General features: G+C 36.5%; 1 protein-coding gene and 1 long non-coding RNA gene across 2 annotated transcripts in view; both read left to right on the top strand.

The window, feature by feature from the left end:
- Positions 1-20651, top strand: part of LOC137049264 (voltage-dependent T-type calcium channel subunit alpha-1H-like) — a 124280-nt gene that overhangs the window by 20058 nt on the left and 83571 nt on the right. Inside the window, 14 exon segments of the mRNA XM_067427765.1 lie at positions 1480-1790; positions 4309-4460; positions 5322-5507; positions 5705-5822; positions 6553-6708; positions 8532-8879; positions 11420-11520; positions 11599-11716; positions 11808-11876; positions 11959-12140; positions 13183-13309; positions 13404-13529; positions 14903-14992; positions 15113-15326. Coding sequence (XP_067283866.1) covers positions 1480-1790; positions 4309-4460; positions 5322-5507; positions 5705-5822; positions 6553-6708; positions 8532-8879; positions 11420-11520; positions 11599-11716; positions 11808-11876; positions 11959-12140; positions 13183-13309; positions 13404-13529; positions 14903-14992; positions 15113-15326 — 2298 coding nt within the window.
- Positions 16123-17644, top strand: LOC137047803 (uncharacterized). The gene is made up of 3 exons (XR_010899247.1): positions 16123-17044; positions 17123-17228; positions 17365-17644. It is a non-coding gene; the product is annotated as an uncharacterized lncRNA (long non-coding RNA).

Below are 20651 nucleotides of genomic sequence, written 5' to 3'. Positions count from 1 at the left end.
CCATCTTTTAAGGAGTGAGGCAATAGCCAGCACTCCAGCGATTGCGGCCATCAAGCCCTTTGAAATCCTATGTTAACCGTTGATTCCTTTTGTTAGACAGAGGCAGCTGGCTTTTTTTGTCATTGGAGGGAAAAGATCAGTTGGTTTTCAAGGGTTCAGGCTGCTGGGGGTTCTAGCTGAGTAGCATTAAAGATTTAGTTTACCCAAATAAATAAAAAATTCTCATCATCTCATGTCTTTCCAAACTCAACTTAATATTTACCACAGCTCTCATTTAATCCAAATTCACATATTCATGTATGTCTGTAAGACATCAGTGATCAGAAATGCCACTAGCTTGAGTAAATGCATAAAGTCAAAATGCACTAAAGGCTGAGTTGAATTTTCTGTTTAATGTAAGTCGAAGTTGACATTAAATGTTGAGTTTTGTCTGTCTGACACAGAATAAGAGGCAAAACACTTAGCATGAACGAAAGACGAGTAGACCGTTTTCTTACTACAGTATTAACCAAAAAATAATATCAGAAGTTCTTTGTACAAGCTGTTACACTCCTTTAGGCACATTTTCAGAAATATGAAAGATTTGGAAATGGTGAAAGATTTGGATGGAAATGCAGTATCTGGTTCTTCTGTGTTTTTTAACATTTCTTTGTCCTAAGAAGTCAAAGATAACAAAAAAAAGGTTTGGTTTCCAACATAAGTTAAAATCATACAGGTTTGAAAGACATGGAAATTTAGCAGACGTTATTGTTTTTTTTGGTTGATTGTTCCTTTAAATCTATAACATGTAAATGACTTTCAGTTATACATTTACAGCAGGAGCAGTACATTTTGTCCCAGTACTACATTACTGTTCGGAATAAATAAGTAGAATTTAGTACATTTGGTTTTGCATTATATCATTTGTTCAGCCCCAGAGAACCAAGGCATCTCTTTAAGTTTTCATTTCTACATCAGTCTGTTGCAGAATGACTATTTGTGGATTTCTGTATCCGAATATATCGAGCACTGTCCTGACTGTGACTAGAATATAAACCAATAGACTTACTAGTTAAAGTAACTGGTAAAGCGGAACAAATTAGGTCTAGATACTATGTGTAATCATTGAAGTACATGACCTTACAATACACATTAGGTTAATTGTAAGATCTATTAAAGTTTGAGTTAAATTCCAGGTTGAATAAATCATGTGAATGATAAATCATGAGTCGGACAAATCAGCAATTGGTGTCTGGGAATGTTACTTTTAAAAGTAACATGATTACAGTATTGCATTACAAACTGCAGTATTAAACATAACTAATTATGATATGGTCTTTTTATGTGAAGTAATGTAAAACACTTCATTAACATTTTAATTGTACCCTTATATATAAAATGCATGTTTGCTTCCTAAAGCAAATGTAATGGTTCATTCGTGTTTCCTTAATGTATTGAAAGGTATCAACTGTTGACTGACTGTGCTTTTCCCCCCTGTAGGCCACAGTCGTGTGCTGTTGCAAATAGCAGGTGTGGTGCCCACTCAGATGCTCCTTGAGCTCCTGAGTTGCCCATTTTGTGCAAGGGCCCTAGAGACCATCGATCTGGAGCTGACTGATTCAGAAGGGGAGATGGTCTCCAATGGAGCAGAGCCCAGCCGAGCAAATACCCTTGGGATCCGCCTGCCTCAGTACTGGGAGAACTTCCGGGACAAATTGACCCAAATAGTGGATAGCAAATATTTTAATCAAGGGATCATGTTTGCTATCCTTCTCAACACACTCAGTATGGGGATTGAACACCATGATCAGGTGAGTGCAAGTGTGGGTTCCTTCATGAATATTCTGGATGCTTCCATTGCTTTAATAGAGTGTGCGGGGATGATGTATTTTTGTTGGCCGAGACCCAAAAACATAAACATTTTAAGCACTTTCGTTTTTATTGGCATGAAGACAATTGGTTTTTAATAGGTTTTTGGTTAAATGCTTGCAATACAGTCTTTGGCTAACACAAGCTCAAGACATTTTCACAATCTATTCTGTGATGTAAAATACATCAGTATTAATGTACCGCCCTTGTAATTTTATTAAAGCTTTTACTTTAAAAAAGTCTTTAAAAAGGCAGCTGCTAACAGATGGCTAAATGAGGGCTAGGAACAGGCAAACTCCTTTTCTCACTAGTCAGCTTTTACAGCTTTGCTGTGTTTTTATTGCACTTTTGCTCAAAGTTTCAGGGGAAATTTTTTTTTTTAAATCAAGAGTTTTTAAAAAGCTTACTGGTGGTGACGAAGTCGTGTATGTGGTGTAGTATAATATAATACATTGTTATTTTCTACAATAATTCAGAATCCAGTGTGAAAAAATCATTTTGGCTTTTCTAGGTTGGCCTATAAAATGTCATAACTGTAGTGCTTCATATCAATTGTTGTAAAGGAAAAATATAATGGTTTATATAATGATTGTTAAAGACGATCAAAGGGGAAAAAAAGTAGTCATTTGCAATTAAACTAAATGTCTTTGTGACATGCACAGAGGTTAGCTATCTATTTATTTTTCATCTATAAACAATGATGAGGATTTGTAGTCTTATTGGGCAAACAGATCTCCTGGTTACATAACTGTGTTGTGCTGCAATGCCTCTGACAGCACCTCTGTCTCTCCTCACCATGTTATTGGGATGTTACTACTCATGGTTTCGCACCCAATTCTGTGGTTTGACATTTAGCCAATCTGATAGAGGTCTCACAGAAAGGAATGTGTGTGGAAGCAATACTGACATTTTCTGCAGCTGGTTTTGAGGACAATACTGAAGAATTGAGTCTTCTTGTGTGTAAAACAGAATAATGTTATGCAGTGGAATTAAACATTTACTGACTTTGTTGTAATAGTAATAATGTTGGATTAACAATATAGATAGCACAATGGCCTACTGCCAAGGTTTTGGTTAGTTGACTCAAGTGCTAAGATACAATTTGTTATGCCTTGCAAAGTGTGCTGTACTAAATGTTGCTGTAATTTTGGTTTATTTAAATATGATTTAGTTTACTAGCTTATTACTAGCTTTCTAACACAAAAAAAATGTCAAAATGAGGGTGGTGTGTAACAAACTTCCACATTCTATAAAACAGATTGCATTACTTCCGGGTTAGGTGTTTTGTATGAGCTTCATTTAATATAGATATTTTACTCTAGACACCTTCAAAGAAGCAAGCAAAGGTGAGCATAACCAATGACCATTGTTTTCTTCTTCTCACTAACATTAAGGTATTTAATTTGAATAAAATGACAACAATAAAAGCTAGGTCAGCTGATTACCTTAGAAGTCTATAGAGATCGCCATCAGTTTGTACAGCCGATGAGTCCCGGTTTCCTGTTTGTTTATGTGATGTTCGGCATAGAGCCTAATGCGTAAAGAGATTGTGATTAATATTGTTAATCTGCTATAAGTTAGTTTGTAAAGCGATTGATGTTCTGTGTCTGGGAGAGAGTGGAGCCTGGCGTGCTTATAACAATTCAGTAGTAGGAATTATTAACTAAAAATAAACTTATTTAAATAAACATAAAATTAGAGAGAGAGAGAGAGAGAGAGAGAGAGAGAGAGAGAGAGAGAGAGAGAGAGATTGCCCGTAGCAAGGGTGATTGTTATCAAATCAATATGTCAAACTGTTAGACAGTGTGTTAATGTGAACAGTATCCAGGTGAATGCTACTCTTATAATGGGCAGCAGAACTAAAAGCTTCATACCATTTATGCCTTCTTTAGAATGCGTTCATTGATTTGCACTGTGCTAAAGAACTGAAGAGTGCAGTGGTAATTCTAAAGAGTTGGTACAGTCTGCATCAGCAAATGTAAGGAAACTAATTCTCTGGCCATGAAACTGCTTATGATGGACAGATTTTAGAAGTAGCCTACCATCCGTCTGATTGATTTGTGTGGCTTTGCTCTCAATAAAAAAGCTTATAATGCTTAGGGTTTGATTTTGCTTATCCAAGCTCAGCGCTGGAGCTGTTTGTGTAAAAGTGAACAATTGTAATTTCTTCATAAGTGAGCTGAAATATCTTTCTCATTTGGCCCAGAGGTACTGTGTTAAATAAACACTCCATTTATCATTTGACTGTGCTCAATAGTTTTGCAGTTCTCTGTATTTATATACAGTACTCTGACTCCCACCCTCAGGCATTTCATGTGATGATGTGAGAGTAAAGGTGTGTGAAGGTTCCATTATGAGGGTCAGTGATTAAGGTCACTCACATGTTGTATTCCCTGCAGTATCTTGGCATGACTTTGGTTTGCAGAAGGTAATGAGGTGTGGCTCTGTTTCCTCTCACAGCCCGAGGTGTTGACAACTATTCTGGAGATCAGCAACATCATCTTCACTTGCATGTTTGTCCTTGAGGTTTTTTCCAAACTGCTGGCCTTTGGTGTCTTCAAATACATCATGAATCCCTACAACATATTTGATGGGATTATTGTAGTCATAAGGTAAGATCTATATCTATATCTATACCCCTGTTGAATAATCCAGCATGAATTCCATGCTGGTCCAGGCTGGCCAGAGCTGGTATAGTGTTGGTCTATAGTGTAGGTCTGTTCTCAAGCAAAACCGATCTGGTGTAGCTAGTCCTTCCACTTTCTATGTTGGTGACCAACAACCAGTCCCAGCATGCAAAATATACCTTATGCTGGTCACCGACAATGCTGGAATTATATTATATATATTTTATATTGTAACATTCAATAACTCACTACTTTTTTCAATTTTTTTTAAAGAAATATTTTATGCTAATCAAAACTGCATATATTGATCAATAATTTTCTAAATTCTTATCAATATCAAAAACAGTTGTTCTGCTTTATATATATATATATTTTTTTTAGTATTCTTTGATGAATAGAAAGTTCAAAAAAATTTGATTTATTTGAAATAGAAATTTTGTAACAATATAAAAGTCTTTACTGTAATTTTTTATCAGTTGGCTGCATCCTTCCTGAATAAAAGTATTAATATTAGTATATTTCTTACAACAACAGCAGCAAAAATTTGTATTGACCCCAAACTTTTGAACGATAATAGATAATTAAATATTTTAATACAATTATACAATAAATATTAAAGATTTTGTGATGATGAAATGAAACATAATGATAATTTTACTCATTTCAAAAAGCTACCCAGATGCTATTGTGAAAGATAGTAGGCATTTTAGCAGGGCTTCTTGTTAAAATGCATATTGTGCTTGTAAGCATACATGCATAAGCAATGTGGAGGTTGTGGTTTTTTCATCTGAACTATTAAATATATAAACTCTAATTACTAAATATAACCATGTGTTTCGATGGCAGTGTGTGGGAGATCCTAGGGCAGATGGATGGTGGCCTTTCAGTGCTGAGGACATTTCGTCTCCTGCGTGTTCTCAAACTGGTGCGCTTACTCCCTTCACTGCGCAGACAGCTGATGGTGCTGATGAAGTCCATGGACAATGTGGCAACATTCTGCATGCTGCTCATGCTTTTCATCTTCACGTTCAGGTGCAGACCACACCCACACCCTCATTCAACCAGTTAGAACCAGGCTTGTTGCACAATGTCCCCAACACTATAGCTAATCCTGACAGAATTATTTAGAAAACACTGTGCTACATTAATGCATTTTTTTATGGAATGTAATTCTGCAGCAATTCACTTAAACATTTATATTTTTCATTTTTATTTGACTGTCAATGCAGCATTCTTGGAATGCATCTGTTTGGATGCAAATTCAACCTGAAGATGGAGAATGGAGACACCATTCCTGACAGGAAAAACTTTGATTCCCTGCTGTGGGCCATTGTCACTGTGTTTCAGGTCAGAACAGAAACGGTGCTAGCTGTACATAGATCTGTCTTCCTTACAATCAATAGAGTAGACATTTTTCATACTGTGAAATATTGACTTATCAAAATGTAAAGTGTGTTGTAAATAATTACTTATTCTTGTCAGGTTAGGGTTATTTATGATTTTAGAAATATTTGCATATCCCATAAACCAATTTCTTAACTCCATATCTATATATTGAGCTAAAATAGTTGCTACTATGCAGTTCACTACAATGGAAAGTGTTTACATCAGCACAATTTTCTGAATTGCTGAACCTGCATTGTATCTTCCTACCACACACATTTACAGCTATTCTCAATAGATTATCGCAACACCATTTTGTGGTTAAAAAATACTTCATTTCTAGACTGGGAAAGCCAATTTCTTTCACTTCAGTAAGGAGCTGAACTCTGAGTCTGAATAGTTTGTACTGTATCATCACAAAACATTATTCAAATTGGAGCTCTAGCATCAAATTTTGTATTATTTTCCCCACTGTAATTCAGATACAAGAAAACACATACAGAAAAAACATTGCTCTATTGCACATTTAATTAAAACATCAACGTTTTTTCCCCCTCCTTTCTATATGCAAAGTGCTTCGAATACCCAGAAAAGCACTATATAAATATAACACATTAATATTATTACTTTCTTTCATCCGCCATTCTCTGTTCTTTGGTGTTTATTAGACGAACTGTTTGTGTATGTATTTCAGATTCTGACCCAGGAAGACTGGAATGTGGTCCTCTATAATGAAATGGCTTCCACCTCACCATGGGCGGCTCTTTACTTTGTGGTTCTGATGACGTTTGGGAATTACGTTCTCTTTAACATCCTTGTGGCCATCTTAGTGGAGGGGTTTCAAGCTGAGGTATATATATAATTACAGCTTGCTCAGTTACAGTGTTTTGTTTATATTTCTTAATGCAGATAGTCTGGGGAGTTAAACTTCAATACTGAAGTCAACATAAGCCTTTTTATGATCCACATTACAAAAAAAATCTAAATGTACATCTTATAAACCAATATATCAACTCCACGTCTAAATCTACTGCTAAATACGTCGCTTATATGAAGCTTTGATTTATAGTCGAAAGTCTTTATATGCATTACTTCAGATTTACCTTAACAAGCAGTAAAAGGTTTAGTAGCAAAATGGCTGCCTATGCAGTAGAAAGATGAATCCAAAAGAAATTAGACTCTCTAATCAGACCTGATTAGAGAAAACCTAAAGAAGGCTGACATCCGTGATCCTTCCTTTTGCCAAATAAGTAGGAAAACTTCACCACCCATAATGCACTGGGCATGTTGCTGTCCAAGGCCACTCGGGGATACAAAAGTGCCACAGGCACAGAGACTTGCGGCATTGGCTCTGGCTTCAGCCAATTGTCTACGTACAACTTGCGTTTCAGAATAGAAACATTTACATTAAACATTATTTTGAATGCATGGGAATTCATTTCATGATCTTATTAGAGGGCACATTTGTCAGTCGAATATGTCACTGGGGCTGCTTTATTTCAGTAAAATGACTACTACATCAATACAAAGTCATCTAAAAGTTAAAGGGTTAGTTCACCCAAAAATGAAATGTCATTAATGACTCACCCTAATGTACGCTCCACACCCGTAAGACCTCCGTTCATCTTCAGAACACAGTTTAAGATATTTTATATTTAATCCAAGAGCGTATCCAAGTGTATGCACACTATACTGTCCATGTCCAGAAAGGGAATAAAAACATCATCAAAGTAGTCCATATGTGACATCAGTGGGTTCATTAGAATCTCTTAAAGCATCAAAAATAAATTTTGGTCCAAAAATAAAAAAAACTATGACTTTATTCAGCATTGTCTTCTCTTCCCTGTTTGTTTTCAAACATAAAATAAAGATTCAAATGGTTATGAATCAGCGGATAGATTCATGATTCTGATCGCATATCAAACTGCCAAACTACTCAAAATACGTGACACTGGCGATCCGAATCATGAATCAGTATAGTGTGCATACACTTGGATACGCTTGGGACTAAAAATAACATATCTTAAACTGTGTCTGAAGATGAACGGAGGTCTTACATGTGTGGAACGACATTAGGGTGAGTCATTAATAACATCAATTTAATTTTTGGGTGAACTAAAACTTTAAGGACACTCGAAAGGAGACACAGCAATTTTGTCGTTTAGGAAATCAGCACTGTGATTGACATGACTAGTGTTAAAGGAACAGAACAGACAATAAAGTCAAACAAACAATTCAATCTTTAGAATCTGCTGTGAAGCGGAGTTTGCACTGAACTGGGAGGAAGCCACACCTTATTTTGGAGCTCCTACCCTGATTTGGATATCTTCAGGCTGCGGCTATACCCTTCTCCAGAATTTGAATTCTTAAGGATGCAGATTTTTCCACAAAATAAGTAGATGCTTTCTCCAGATAGTCTGGGGAGTTAAACTGCATTGCTTGATACAGTGCTGCAGTGGCCCATCTGTCATGCTGGGGGCTGTGTGAATTGTTTGAACTTGTTATTAGTAGGTGTAAACCTCGAAAGGCTAAAACAAACAACCCTAACCAAAATATTTCGAACAGAGTATCAGGGCCCTGATAATACGGGCTGTAACAAGCAGTATGTGTAACATGGGCACTATAATGTAACATCTTACAAGGATAACATATTCTTTTACTATCTCAGACTAGCCCAAGAAGTGCCACTCCAGTGACTCAGGCAGTAACTCGGGCAGCCGTAGATCCAGCTGGACAGGACAGGCGCCGAGTTTGAGAAGGAAGGACACATCTGGAGACAGGGAATCTCTGCTGTCCGGGAAGGGCAGGGGGAGTTTTGAGGATGAGGACTTGGAGGGTGATAAACGGGCCAATATCAGTGGGGGCTTACTGCAGGATCCCAGCTCTCTAGATCCCCAGATCCCCGGCTGCAGCTTTTGGGAAAAACACCTCGACTGGAATAGAAGAAGCCTGTACTTACATACTTACCTGTCCAGCAACCTGAGCGAAGACGACTCCATGGCAGAAGAGCACATGGATGATGTAAGTCACGGCTTAACGCTGGATAATCACACCTGTCCTGTGCTGTTTGTTACAGTCAGGCAGTGCTTATGACTTGTTTTTTTTAAAGATGTCTTCCCAGGAGTTTGTGTCTTGTGAGGAGATGAATTGGCATGCTGTAATTGATTCAGCGTGGTAGTTTGAAGACAGTAATTATTTTTCTTTGTTTGTGGAAAGTGACCTTTATTAGTGTCTGTGTGATGATATCTGTTCTCTCAAGAGTCTTGTCTTAAAATTGAGTTTTTCATGTGCTGTGAAATTAGCTGAACCAATAGAGCTACAATAAAGGCCCACATACATACAAACAACATACACAACTGGTCGAACGTCTGGACACACCTAAACATTCTGAACACTTTACAATAAGGTTTCATTTTTTAACATTAGTTAACATGAACTAAGAATGAACAATACTTTTACAAAGTATTTATTAATCTTAGTTAATGTTAATTTCAACATTTACTAATACATTATGGAAATCAAATGTTATATTTGTTAACATTAGTTAATGCCCCTTTTTAAGACAAAAAATGAAATAGATATTCTTTTGAACTTTTTATTCATCAAAGAATCCTGAACAAAAATGTATAATGTTACCACAAAAATATTAAGCTGCACCATTGTTTTCAACATTGATAATAATAAGGAATGTTTCTTGAGCATCATTTTGGAATGATTTCTGATGAACCATGTGACACTAAAGACTGTAGTAAAGATGCTGAAAAAATCTAATTTGCCATCACAGAAATAAATTACAATAAAATATAATCAAATAGAAAGCTGTTATTTTAAAGGGATAGTCCGCCCTAAAATAAAAATTAAGTAATTCTTTACTCACCCTGGTGTTTATCTAATGCCGTAGGCGTACTTGCTTTTGCAGACCACAAAAGGAGAAGGATTTTTTTAAAGGACCACTAATGCTCGTCCATATAATTTCAGTGAATAGTGACCAGCAACAAGCCTTTTTATAAAAATGCACAAGAATTACAGAATGATTCCATGCAACACATGCCATGTTTTCCAAGTGTTCTGGTGGTATACGATAGCGCTTGGTGAAAACAATTAGAAATGTTATGTTTTTAATGATTCTCACTCATTTGTGAGACTCAAGGTATGTGAAATCAACATTAAGAAGAATGTGACATGAAATATAACCCATGTACTTCTAATCTGCTTTGTTTGTCAGGAAGTATCATGTCAAAGTGAACTGGAGCTTTAATAGTCTAATGAATGTGCGGTCGATCACAGAAGATAAAAAAAAAAGTGGTTTGTTTTTTCACCAACTCCTATTGTATACCCCCAGAAGGCTTGGAATATATGGCACGTGTTGCATGGAACCATTATGTGACACTTTTGCGTCTTTTATCAAAAGCTTGATTCTGGTCGCTATTCACTGCCATTATACTGTATGGACAACCACGAGTGGGACATTTAAAAAAACAAATTCTCAATTTTTGGTTCGAAAAAGAAAGAAGAATTTAATTAGAACAACACCAGGGTGAGTAAGTGATAAATTAATTATAATTTTAGGGTGATCGATCCTTTTATTGTAATAATAATTAAAATATTATAACAATACAAATATTATCCCTATTATCACACCCCTATTTTACTTTTAAAAGTAAAATATTGCATTACTATACATTTAGAAAATGTTCTCCAACATTGGGCACTTGTTTCCTTTTTTATTCACTATCTGGTCTAGCTTAACCATTTATTTTTATACACTTGACTTTAGATAAAAAAGTTTAAGATGATAAGAAACAATTGTGCCCAAACTTTGACCAGTTCTGTATTTCTGTGTTAGATGTGCAGGTTTATGTGTATGGCTATCACCAGACCAAGCTCAATTTAAGATTGAACATTGGTCTGGGGAGTCTGCTTAGTATTTTCTACTGCACAAAAGAAGCGATCAATGAGCATTATTCAAATGACTGCGTACGCAATTGGTTAGTCCTTCAACCAATTAGACCACAAAAGAAGTGATCAATGAGCATTATTCAAATGACTCTGTACGCAATTGGTTAGTCCTTCAACCAATTAGACCACAAAAGGCGTGATAAACTAGCATTATTCAAATGACTCTGTACGCAATTGGTTAGTCCTTCAACCAATTAGACCACAAAAGGCGTGATAAACTAGCATTATTCAAATGACTCTGTATGCGATTGGATAGTTCTTTAAACAATCAGTCCACAAGAGGCGTGATCAATAGGCAACGACCCATCGATTCTCTATCCGTCATCGTGTTAAACCCGCCAGTAGCCAGGTGGATAAGCCAGTCTGTAATTGGTTCCTGCAAAAGTGTAACAGAAGCAGTAGAAATTAATGTACAGGTTTCCAGACTGAGTTGCTGGGCGAAATCAAATCGCCGGTAGATCAGGCTGGGTTTACCCAATCTACTAATGCTTTGAAGGAGGTTCTTATCTACTTTAAACACTTAAAACTCCTGGCAGTTTCGAGCTGTAGTAATTAGCCGTAGTTCTTGTTCAATTTGCTGACACCTCTCTCTTGTGTGTTAGAGTTTCTGCCTCCGTCTCAAGAGGACATTGGAAGCATATAAACCTAAGTGGTGTAAAGATCTTGAGGACTGGTCCCTTTATCTGTTCTCTCCTCAGAGCAAGTAAGTATTTGCTATCTCCTAGCATCTGCTGAACAAAGGTTCACGTTCACGCCTGTAACTTGTATAATTCTGTCCTAGGTCTCGGATGATGTGTCAAAGGTTAATTTCTTACAAGATGTTTGATCATATAGTCTTGGTATTTGTCGTCTTAAACTGCATAACCATTGCTATGGAAAGACCCACTATCCAGCCATCTGTAAGTTTGCTTATCTTTAATAGTCCATTTGTATCTATGCCTGCTGGATGTATGATACAGTATATAATGATGTTTTTTTTTTTCATTTCAGGAGCGACTGTTTCTCAGTGTCTCCAATTATATTTTCACTGTGATCTTTGTTGCTGAAATGACTGTAAAGGTATGATTTTTGATTTTCTTATTTATAAAGAGTGCTCATTCCACAAAACAATTGTACAGATGTGATATGGCTTGTGTTAAAGGTGGTGGCCCTTGGCTTCTTCTCCGGGAAGGACAGTTATCTAAAGAGCAACTGGAATGTTCTGGATGGGATCCTGGTCTTAGTCTCGCTCATTGACATTCTGGTCTCTCTGGCTCATGGTGAACACCAAATCTTTGGTATCCTGAGGGTTCTTCGCCTGCTGAGATCTCTTCGGCCGCTGAGGTGAGTCAGTGAAAGGTCACAACGTTCCTGTCTGAGGCGCAATCAATCAATGAAATCCGATACACAGTCATTGCTCCAGTTAGGAAATAAACTGAAGGTTAGTTATGTGGTTGGATTATGTGTATACTCTAAAAGCCCCTTCTCACTTACTGATTCAACTAAAGCTTGACACAATTAAAGGTCTTTGCACCGAATATCGAGTCCGATGTTTTTGCATGCGTTTTTTTGTATTCGTGATACGAAAAATTTGTCACGCACAGAGACCTTGCACACTGAGTCCGATGGGGATTAATAAATGCGTTATGGAAAAAAAAATTCAAAACAAGACAGTGATGTCTAGTGAGGATGATTTGTTTGTCCTGAGGAGATTGGGTTTATCCACTCCTGCGATCACGTAGAGAAGTTTCTATCCAGCGGGATTATCCAGACCGACCGATTCAAAGTTTCAGTGTCAGTGGCTCAGTTTGATGCTTTGCTAGCGATACTGGAGTCACATTAAAAAGAAGACCACTAATTTCCGTGAATCAATTGATCCCGAACACCTGGCAGTATGTCTATGGATCCGAACACACACACACACACACACACACACACACACACACACACACACACACACACACACACACAGCTTTACAGAGACTGTGCTATAATTATAGTTGTGATATAATAAAATTGGTGGTATTTTTGCTAGAATAATATGTGTGGTGGCTCTGAGTTGTCAAAACGTCTCTCAAAATGCGTTTTTACGGATGTAAAATCGAACCTGTTCTGAATTTTTTTTGACGAAACTTTCGGAGGCAGTGTGCAAGCGTGATTGACATAACGTGAGGTCAAATTTATTTTTTGACGTGCGTAAATTTTGCATGCGAATTTCGGATTCAGTGTGCAAAGGCCTTAAGTCTATTTCAATTTATTTTAGAGGTAAGACCAAGCGGTGGTTTATTGATCTTAAAGGTCACCCAGTCTATTGTACCATTACAAAAATGTTACTGCAATCCAAACAGGTTGAAATAGGTTGTATCTTTACTTTTCACTTAAATAGAGGGATTAATCGTGCTCCTGGACTGAAGCTGGTGGTGGAAACACTAATAACATCCCTGAAGCCTATTGGGAACATTGTTCTGATCTGCTGCGCCTTCTTTATTATCTTTGGCATTCTTGGAGTTCAGGTAATTGCTTCAGTTGCAACACACTACGTGCTTTTCAACAGAAATATGAGTTTGTTTGTTTTTTTGATAACAGTATTGATATTATCTATCACAGCTCTTCAAAGGAAAATTTTTCCATTGCGAAGGTTCCGACACCAACAACATCACTAATAAGGTTGATTGTGATGATGCAGGATACAAATGGACTCGAAGAAAGTACAACTTCGATGACTTGGGACAGGTAATTGTTATTCACTACACATTATTCATTGGTTTGACATACTGAAGCATAATAACCCTATTGGGGGAAAAAATGGATATGCTGGTTAGGGAAGAGACCATTTGCAAAAACAGAACTATTTTCTTAAATAATTCCCATTGGGTTGTTTTGATTAAGTAATAACAACTAACCTATATATATATATCAAAATATATATATATATATATATAACAAGCTGCTTTAGCAAGGTTCCATGAAAAAAGTTTCAGCTTTTATGTTCCTTTTACGCCCCAAAGAAGATATCTTCGTTGAGTTCGTCAAAATGATCCATCCTCGATCACTTTTAGTCATCTTTGAAGAAACTCAGACGAAACTTCTTTCAGCAAGCACAGCCTGTAACTGAGTGGAATACTGCACGCTGATTCACTGATTGACAGACTTAACAAGTTGTGTTCACAAAAAACAAGGGTGCTTGTCGGTTTCTGCTGTAGAACGTGAACTTGCCATGCCTTGATTGTGGACAATACTGGATTTTGTTATCTATTGCTGCTAAATGTTGAAAATGAATGCTGAAAGGGTTAGTTCACCCAAAAATTAAACCAAGCCTATGATTTACTCACCCTCAAGTCATTATAGGTGACATTCTTCTTTCAGACGAATACAATCGGAGTTATATTTAAAAAAGTCCAGGCTAACATTAATCCCAGCAGTAGTTGTAGCTGAAAAATGCACAAAAAACAAATGCAGCTGTCCGTCAAATAACTTGCTCAACACGGCTCTGATGGGTTAATTGAGCCTTCTGATTCAAATCGATGCGTTTGTGTAAGAAAAAGATCCATATTTAAAACTTTATAAAAGAAACCTGCCTTGAAGTCTTCCATTGTAGCCATGGCTGTTTAAGTTTTTAACAGCCACAAGATGGTGCCAGCGTTAAGCATAGAAATAGTACCGGTCAAGATAACTCGTAGAACCTGTATGAGCGGGTGTTATCTGGAAATAACATACCGCTAGAATGAGCGATTGACCAATCAGAATCAAGTATTTCACAGAGCCGTGTAATAAGTGGAGAATAACAGTTTTTTTTTTTTTTATACATACTATTTATCATTTTTTTGCATATTAACTCTTCTTATGTTTTGAAGTATGGCAGCCTGTTTGAGCTGGTTTCAGCTGTCATGCTTCAAAACATACCTAACCAGCATATGCTGTTTTTTCAACAGGGAAAGCAACTGGCTGAGTGAAAAAGTGAGGTCATATTGCCTTTTTGTTTTTATAGGACCTCCAGTCAGAAAACATTTATTTAATATTATATAAACGTAATTTGTTTGAAATTATCCTGAGACTGTCACTATGAACAAATAAAGATTTTTCTGGTTACTGTCTCTCTTCCACAGGCTCTCGTGTCACTGTTCATCCTCTCCTGTAAGGATGGATGGGTCAATATAATGTAGGATGGGTTGGATGCTGTCGGGGTGGACCAGCAGGTTTGGATCTGCTTTGCTCATTTTAGCTGGTGCTGTTTCAGTATTTTTAAATTCACATGACTTTTCTAATTTGTCATATGATGGATGTGTCCTCCATCTTCCCGCCCTTCACTCCTGCAGCCTCAACGAAATCACAACCCCTGGATGCTCCTCTACTTCATCTCTTTCATGCTGCTCGTCAGCTATTGTGCGCTGAACATGTTTGTGGGAATTTTGGTGGAGAACTTCCACAAGTGTCGTCAGGACCAGGAGGAAGAGGAGGCACGTCTGCGTGAGGAGAAGAGGCAGAAACTGCTGGAGAAAAAGCGCAGGAGTAAGGAGAATTGCGGGTCTGGTCGGTAGTCTATTTTTCTGAGCACTGCCTGCTTCCAGAGCCTGAGAGAGAAAGCTAGATAATTTTTTTAAAGGCAGAAGCAGTCATAAGGCTGAGTAAATAAATTAAATTAAATTTAAAAAACGTGCACATTTTGGCACCAATCTAAAGTCAGCCTTGGATTGTGATGGACTGCAGCATACTCCTGCATGAGATTCCCGCAACGCCTGCATGACAAGCCAACAGAGGACGTTTGCACAGTGCATATGGGGTCAGCGTCAAGATCGTATCCTGCTATGATAATATAGTGTGTGGTCGGTTAATAGAAGACCATTTTAGTTTAAATAGAAGACCAAACCAGAACTAATTAGGACTGTTTATTTAACGTGTTCATTTTCCTACACTGTAAAAAATTATTTAGAAAAAGTTACCTGGTTGCCTTAAAATTTTGAGTTCATTGAAATTAAAATTTTGAGTTAATACAGTGAACATTTTTTGAGATTCGACAACCTTTATTAAAATATTATTAAAAGATGTTGTAAGCATATTGGGTAATTGTGTGTGTTTCATTTCTGATGACGCAGTGAAACATGCCAAATAGTGCTATTTTCATGATTTATCACATTTTTTATGTGGTTCAGATACATTAATATTATGAGTTTCTATTTATTAAACACATTTCCTTCATTTTATCAACTCAATTTTTTTATTTGAATAAACTCAACATTTAAAGGCAACCAGGTTACTTACTTTTTTAAAGCTACACTGTGTAACTTTTTTAGTTTATTCTTAGCTAAAAACACTTAGTTTTTTCAAAAATTTATGTGCTCATTAAAGTATATTTACTTCTTTCAAATAATAAAGTATTCTCGTAAGTTTATAATATGCCATTGAAACTACATACGGGTGAGGGGTTCGGATACCGGTCGCCATGTTGCTCCTCCATCTTGAAAGTACATTAGCCAAAGAGGGACATACCCGTAAATTCAAGCTTCGCTTTTTCCACATTTTAACACTCGATGGCAGTCATGAACGAGGTCGAACTGGAAGCCATGTTAATCTTGGACTAAATTGGCCACTGTAGGAGTTCAACGAAATCGGAATTGAGAGGAACAGAAACTAATATTCACTGGATGGTCATATACCTTTACACCGCTAGATGGGGGGAAATATCACACAGTGTAGCTTTAAGTTAAACCAACAAAAACCAACACAAAATTTTTACAGTGTACCATCAGAGCAATTCAAGATTGTAATACCAATCTTGAGTGTGTAGAGTCATCACACCTCAGTAAACCAAACTTACTGAGAACAGGCAGCGCAAAGTGAGCAAGAAGCCATTTGCACATTTGTGCATGCAAAAGCCGTTTTCAAAGATTGCACATTTGAAACTTGAAAAATTGCTTTTAATACAATAGAATCATAGCACAACATGTAACACAATGGCCAAAGATGTCAGTCTCTATGTGAACTTAGACCAAGAGTGCATCCTGTTTGAATGGCCCCCAAGTGTACACTGTTTAAAACGGTTTGGGGTCGGTAAGATTTGATGTTTTTGAAAAGAAGTCTTTTATGCTCACCATTATGCTATGTAAGTATTTGATGATAAACTTTGTTTTTTGTTTGTTTAGATTTTTGGTGAGAAGACCTCAGTTAAGTTCCTGGAAAGGCTTTCCCAAGACCTTCAAGGACCTGACTGCCGGAATCTGCTGTGAAAGAGGATGAAACCATTAATTCAGGTTCGACTATAGTTCAGAATAAGATTATCTAAATAAATGTATGCATTTTTTGCTGAAGTTGTCATATCTGTTATTTAGAATGGTGCAACGATCAATTCAGCTCTTACTTCCTTTGATTCCACCATCACCAAAAGACTGTAAGAGACCTGGAAAGATGTCCTCATATCAAGCTGTCATCAAAAAGGTAAATTTGGACATTTGTCACTTCCTATTGTCTGACTCAAAACATTGCCAGTTAGCTTGATTGTATTGTGGAAAACTAATATAAAGACGGTCAATTGAAGAGATGACTGAGTGTTATTTTTGTCTTTGATCCTTAGGCAGAGCCTAGAGAACACATTGATTGAACTGAAGAGACCACACAGCCATACCTGCTCGCTGATGGGACAGAGGAACCGCGTTTATTGATGCTACGCAACTGTCGAGTAGCTTTCTGCAATCTTGCTCAAATCTACCCGTCACATTTGTTCATGTCTAGGGCAAATTTGATGATTTTACGCATTTAATTAACTTTTTTTTTCTGTGCAACACCTCATGAATGTGATTGACTAATTGACCTTTACCGCTTTGCCCATTTGTTAAATAAACTCTGGATTTACACATCTGTCTGAAGATTCTTGATTTCATGTCTGATCTTGTACATTAACACCATATGATAGTATAAAATTTCTTGCACTGAACAGAATACTTTATTATTGACACTAATAGTGTAATCCAATGGAATAAAATCGACATAGAGGGTGTTAAACACCCATAGTGTAAAATTTAAACAAAAATTGCAAGTGTAACACATTACACTCACAGTGTAAATTTTCTACACTGTAAGGTGCTAGATTAACACTATAAATTCAACACTATAAACTACTTTTATACACTATCTAGATTGGGACCATATATGATCCGAAGGAGTGTTAAAATTAAAACTAAGTGTTAATTTGACACTGCATTTTTACTGTGTATATAAACAGGCAGGTGGGAAACTTTGGCGCCGCAGTCGACAATCTGGTGATTCCTAATGTGGGACACTGAAAAGTCTTTGATAAAGGCCAAAATCTATGATAATGATAGTAATAATGATAATGAAAATAGTCTAGTAATTATCTTGTTTATGGATGGATTGATTGATAATTGAACATCAGACAAAGAATACAATATGATAGTTTTTATGCATTTATTACAAAGACATTTGCCAACTATTTTTATAGGCTAGGTTATTATATATAATATATATTTTTATATAAAAGAGTTAAGTGCACACTCAGAATTCCTCACTTTTCTCGTGTTCATTTTACTTAACAACAAACGCATGCAACCACAACAGGCATAAGCTTATTTGAAGGCAAAATATAAAAAATATCTTGCAACCTGGAGAAAAAAAAACTATACTATACAAACTTTAGGCTGGATTTAACCTCGAGTCAATTTATAATAAAAAGTTCTATAAACCAAGATTAGAGTATAAGCCAGGCTTATTTCAATTAGTCAGGCTTATTTTTGGTAGATTCGGTTTCATGAATCAGACTTAAAAAAGTTCAAACTTACTTACTCCGGCAACTTATGCTGCCAAATTAACCTGGTCCGTGGCAGGCTAACTGTCAGTCTAAGGGCGTTTTCACACCTGAAAGTCCGCACCAAGGTGCGAACGAAAGTTTGTGTTTGGACATTTGGTTCTTTTTGGTTTGCTTTCACATTGCAGTTATGTCAGCGCACCAAAGAACTTTACATGACGCACTGGCGTCTTGTCGTCATCATCTTCAGCCAATTGTCGTCAATTCAGCGGCTAACTCTGACAAGAATGAATAAACAGACGCATCGTTGCCAATACTGTTAATATTATGGCATTACTATCTGCAGCACCAACTATACTCGAGGCAAATCCACCAAATGAACATCCTCATTGTGCAAACATTTTATCGGCGCCGACAGGAAAGGAGGAGCTCCTAGAAGATAGGCTTTTTAGCCAAACAATGTATTTTATTTTAGTTATGTTTAAATATTATAATGTTATTTTTAAATGTAATCTAGGCTATGATTATGAAACGTGCACAGTTGTGCAATATATGTCGGAGACATCGAGTCATAAATAATTTTGACATCTTCATTAAGATTTGTTTTGTAGAAAGCTTTGTATTTTGTATCTTAATTTTAATAAATGTTTCATCATTTGCCTGAATTTAATAAATAAGCTTAAATAAATAATATAGCGGACATCCTGTGACGGAGCGATCATTTGCGTTGCACATGAACTGGAGCGGTCTCAAAAATATACCAAAACTCCGCATACAGGCTACTTCTCACAGACATTAGAAATGTAGGCTATATATATATATATATATATATATATATATATATATATATATATATATATATATATATATATATATATTTATTAGGGGTGTAACGATACGCGTATTCGTATTGAACCGTTCGGTACGAGGCTTTCGGTTCGGTACGCATTACCCAGCTAACAATTTTAGGTTATAAGAACGTTTCCCTAACGTTCCCATTAAGTTCTAAAAACGTTTTTGAACGTTCTAGGAACGTTGAAATGTCCAGTTTGTGGAACGTTGTATTAACGTTCTCATTAGGTTCTAAGAACGTTAAATAACGTTCTTATAAGGGTGTGGAGTATGATCAAATAAAATATTCCTGTTTTCTGCTTTACTGTACTTGCTTTTGTTTATTGACATCTTATTCTTTCTTAAAAAAAGCTAAAACCACTTTTATAATTTACTTTTATATTTATATTACATTTATATTTAGTACATAATTAGTTTACTAGATTTTTCTTCTGATTGTAAAAAAATTAATATATACACGAAAATAGCATTTAAGTGTCATTAAGTTGTCTCTGGATATACAAAATATGTATCTGAAGTTTGAGAACAAAGCTGTATGACTAATTTGTAATGACTAATACTTTTGTTAATGTAGTAACGTTTTTAAAACGTTCCACTAACAATGTAAGAATAACGTTTTATAGCTAACGTTTTTAGAACGTTTCTCTATAGCAAATAACGTTGGCACAACGTTCTAATAACGTTACTGCGAGAACGTTTTTTGATAACGTTGAGAGAACTTTCAGAGAACGTTAGCCAACGTTCTGAGAACGTTCCCTGTTAGCTGGGTACGTACCAAACGGTTCTTGGACTAATTAATTAGATTTGGAAAATAAAAAAGTGTGTGAAATATAATAATATGCGTTCAACAAGGTAGCCCAATAACCAAAACGACATAACAGGCAATGCCCCCTGACACCGCCAAAGTGAAAAAAAAAAAAAACACCACATATGTTTTAGGCTGCTCAGTCAGGTGCTCGCTTACTCAGTAGGCTACGTGCTGAATGCTCGTGGCAAAATGGCTATTGCGTTTAACAAACCAGAAATAGAAGATCCTCCAATAACCAACAGGTCTGGTGTTTGGGTGAACTTTGGATTCTTTGTAAGCTATGATGGTGTTGGCAAGAGTGATGGATTCAAAAACAAGGGTATGTCGCATTTGCTGATGGTACAGCAGCGGGAATAATTCATGTCATGTCAATCAACTCATTTACGCCGACAACAAGACGATAAAAAGGAGAAACAGCCACAAACTATCCCCGCAGCAT

Source organism: Pseudorasbora parva, chromosome 2, assembly GCF_024679245.1.
Source record: "Pseudorasbora parva isolate DD20220531a chromosome 2, ASM2467924v1, whole genome shotgun sequence".
NCBI lineage: Eukaryota > Metazoa > Chordata > Actinopteri > Cypriniformes > Gobionidae > Pseudorasbora > Pseudorasbora parva.
This window is presented reverse-complemented; position numbering and strand designations above follow the sequence as displayed.